At 51.7% G+C, this 3,200-nt stretch overlaps 1 protein-coding gene across 1 annotated transcript; it reads right to left on the reverse strand.

Moving 5' to 3' along the window:
* Positions 1-425: 425 nt before the first annotated feature.
* On the reverse strand, positions 426-949 carry LOC101659484 (interferon-induced transmembrane protein 3-like). Its single transcript, XM_045289768.1, has one exon. The coding sequence runs from the start codon at positions 947-949 to the stop codon at positions 575-577; it is 375 nt and encodes a 124-aa protein (XP_045145703.1). The 3' UTR covers positions 426-574.
* Between the last annotated feature and the right edge of the window lie 2,251 nt (positions 950-3,200).

Raw genomic sequence — 3,200 nt, forward strand, 5'->3', positions numbered from 1 at the left:
CCCGGCTCTCCACAGCCTTGTCAGCATTTGCTGTTTTTTGCTTTATTTTTATTAGCATTGCTGTTCATGCTGGGTCTACATGGTTTCTAAGGCTGCACAGAAGCAGACAGCCATCTCTTCCTTCTACTGAGCGACTCAGGCCCTTTTGTGGAGCGGCCGTTCTTAACCACTGTGCCACCGTACTTTTGAGTCAGAGCTTTGAATCATTGGAACCAGTTCAGTCATGGCCAAATTGGAACAGACTCAAAGTCGTACGATGGAGGCATATTGCAAAGGAAAAGAATGACAGGTTGAAGCCCTGGAATGAGAGAGACGCGTAACGAGCTCTGCAAGGAGCCTGGTGAGGAAGACTGAACTGCTGTGAGGACCGGAGTAAGACACACGCTCTCTCTAATACAGGCAGTCACCATCTTTTTTTTTTTTTTTTTACACACCAGGGTGCTTTATTGAGCTTGCTGAGAGATGGAGATACATGCACAAACGGCTGTGGACAGGAGCGGCAGCAGACAGGCCAGAGGTCAGGTCATCTAGCAGGGCAGGGCCGGAGGGTCCAGGACACAGTGTGGTGCAGTGACTAGTGGCCTTGCTGGCCCATCATCGGTGACAGGGCTTGGAAGCTCATCCCTGTGCCTGTGGCGAGAAGAATGATGAAGACCAGGATTCCCAGGAGGCCAAGGACTGTAGAGAAGATGTTCAGGTACTTGGCAGTGGATGCGTGGCTCTGGGACCCAATCATGTCACCCACCATCTTCCGGTCTCTAGGCTTCACGGAGTAGGCATAGGCCACGAAGCCCAGGCAGCAGCAGTTGAGGAAGAGTGTGTTGAAGAGGGACCAGACGACATGGTCGGGCACCTGGGGTTCACTCTGGATGTTGATCACGGTGGACTGCATGGGGGTGGCATGGTATGGGGCCCGCAGCCCACCCATCTTGACCTCCTCTTGAGCCATCTCCTGGGCGTGAGGACACACAGACCTGCAGAATGGGAGACGCCCAGGCAGTCACCATCTTTGAGCTGGGCAGCATGGTTTCTGACTCTACTGCTCAAGAGATGTAGCTGTTATACAATATGCATGCTACCCACGTTTTCCAGGAGGGAGTTTAACTTTCCAGCAGGACATGTAATTTTTCCTGTGCTGGTTATTGTGCCAGGATGCCCACCTTTTGCAAATGCAAGTCTGTTCCAGCTTTACGTCGTTGGTCTTGACTGAACTGGGAAGAACTGGCTCAGAGCCTTGATTTGAAATATGGCGCCGGTGGAAAATCTTGGATAGAAGTGAGGATGGAAAGTCTTTGGCTCACGGACTTTGGACTTGTCATCAGGGGGGACCCATCCCTGGAAAAGAACATCGTTCTTGGTAAAGTATCAGGGCAGTGAAAAAGAGGAAGTCCTTCGACAAGCGGGATGGGCACAGTGGCTGCAATGATGGGCTCAAACATAAGAATAATCGTGAGGATGGCACAGAGTCACTATGATGTGAAACTGACTTGATAGCACTTAACAACAACAACAACAACAACAATAACAACAACAACAGCAACAACATGGAGTCACCATGAATCTGATTCCACAGCAGCTAACATTAACAACGTGTCAGGCACGGTGCTAAGCAATCAATTTGTAAAATATAGCTTATCATGATATGGACTTATAGTTACAAATGCCATCAGTCCAGAGAAGCCCTGGTGGCACCATAGGTAAGCACTTGGCCGCTGACTGAAAGGTCATCGTGCAATGAGGCAGCCGGCTTCTGTAAAGATGTACAACCTTGAACACCCTATGACAGTTCTACTCTGTCCTTACACTTACTTAAAACTTACTGACATCTAGGCGATGCTGCCTCCTAGTGACCCCAGAGGAGGGGGTAGAACGCCCCCGTGAGTTTCCAAGGCTGTAACTGTGCACATTAACTGCCAACAGGGCTTCTACAGGGCTGCTGTGATCAGGACGGACTCACAGTCATGGATTCTGGTCATAAGGCTCCATGTAAGTGAAAGATACAGTTGGTACCCATTTAAACTAAACATTCACCATTCCACTCCTCCATTCGGAATGTTGTGGACTTTTCTAAGGCAGACGGCAACACTCATATAACTTGTTTGTGAAGGACTCCAGTCCTTTTGGGGAATGTGTCAGGCAGGTCCTGGCAGGAACACCCCAGGGGTAAATGAGGTAGATGAAGATGGAGCTGTTTACAGTCATGTGGGCAGGGTTGAGGGAAACCAGCTAGGGAGGATTCCATGCCCTGGGGTCAGTATCATTCACAGGCTTTATCACCCCAGGTGGAGGCGGCCTGGGAGCAGCTGCTTCTGGAGCCCAGAGAGAGGGGCTGAATCTGAGAGATGAACTGACTTCACTACCCACCTGCCCAGGTCAATGGCTGGTGCCTGACTTTGGCCAAACCCTTACCTGACCTGGAGATACTACAGGGAGGCACCACCAGTAGGTTGTTAAGATTTGAGCTGTGTCCCCTAAAAGACATTGTGACAACCTCACCCTGCCCCTGTGAATGTGACCTTGTTCGGGGAAATTGGAATGCCCTGGGCAGCTGCTCCCATGGGAAGCCAGGAGCTCAGGCAGAGAGAGGAGCAGGGTGGGTCCTCATCCGGATGACGTCTGAGTGGCATCTGACAAAAGAGGGGCACACACAGGGACACAGAGTCACACACAGGGGATGACAGATGCCATGTGAACTCGTAGCTAGTCACACATGGCCGCAAACAGACGCCACGCGTAGACATGACTGGAGTCTGTCTGTCCCCGCATGTAACTGTTTCTGTGCCCGTGTGGGGGTTGTCTTCTCCAGGGTGTGACAGATGCCCCTCTCTGCCCAACATAAGCTCTGAGAACGGCCAGACCTTGGGCTGCATCCTATGTCAGTCCCCCAGGCAGCCCTTAGATCAGAGCAGATACACAGAGGACTCCACCAGAGAAGTCAGTTGCGTTCACCCCAGAGCAAGGACTCCGGCCCCTTGCTGAAAGCCAAGTCCTCTGCCACTGCCACGTCGGCCAGCAAGCTGGGGAGGAAGGGGACGGTTCAGGCAGTCGGAAATGTTGCCCTTTTCTTCATTCCCATTTGCTTCCTTGCTGCAGCCCTCTGATGGCCACTCAAAGCTCTCCCAGGGTTGTATCTGGTGGCTTTCCTTGGTCATCCTGGGAGTTAGTTAATTGTGCCAGCCTGGCCAATAATCACATGTGGG

This window comes from Echinops telfairi, unplaced genomic scaffold (genome assembly GCF_000313985.2).
Source record: "Echinops telfairi isolate 266 unplaced genomic scaffold, ASM31398v2 ScPeMD7_30;HRSCAF=105, whole genome shotgun sequence".
NCBI lineage: Eukaryota > Metazoa > Chordata > Mammalia > Afrosoricida > Tenrecidae > Echinops > Echinops telfairi.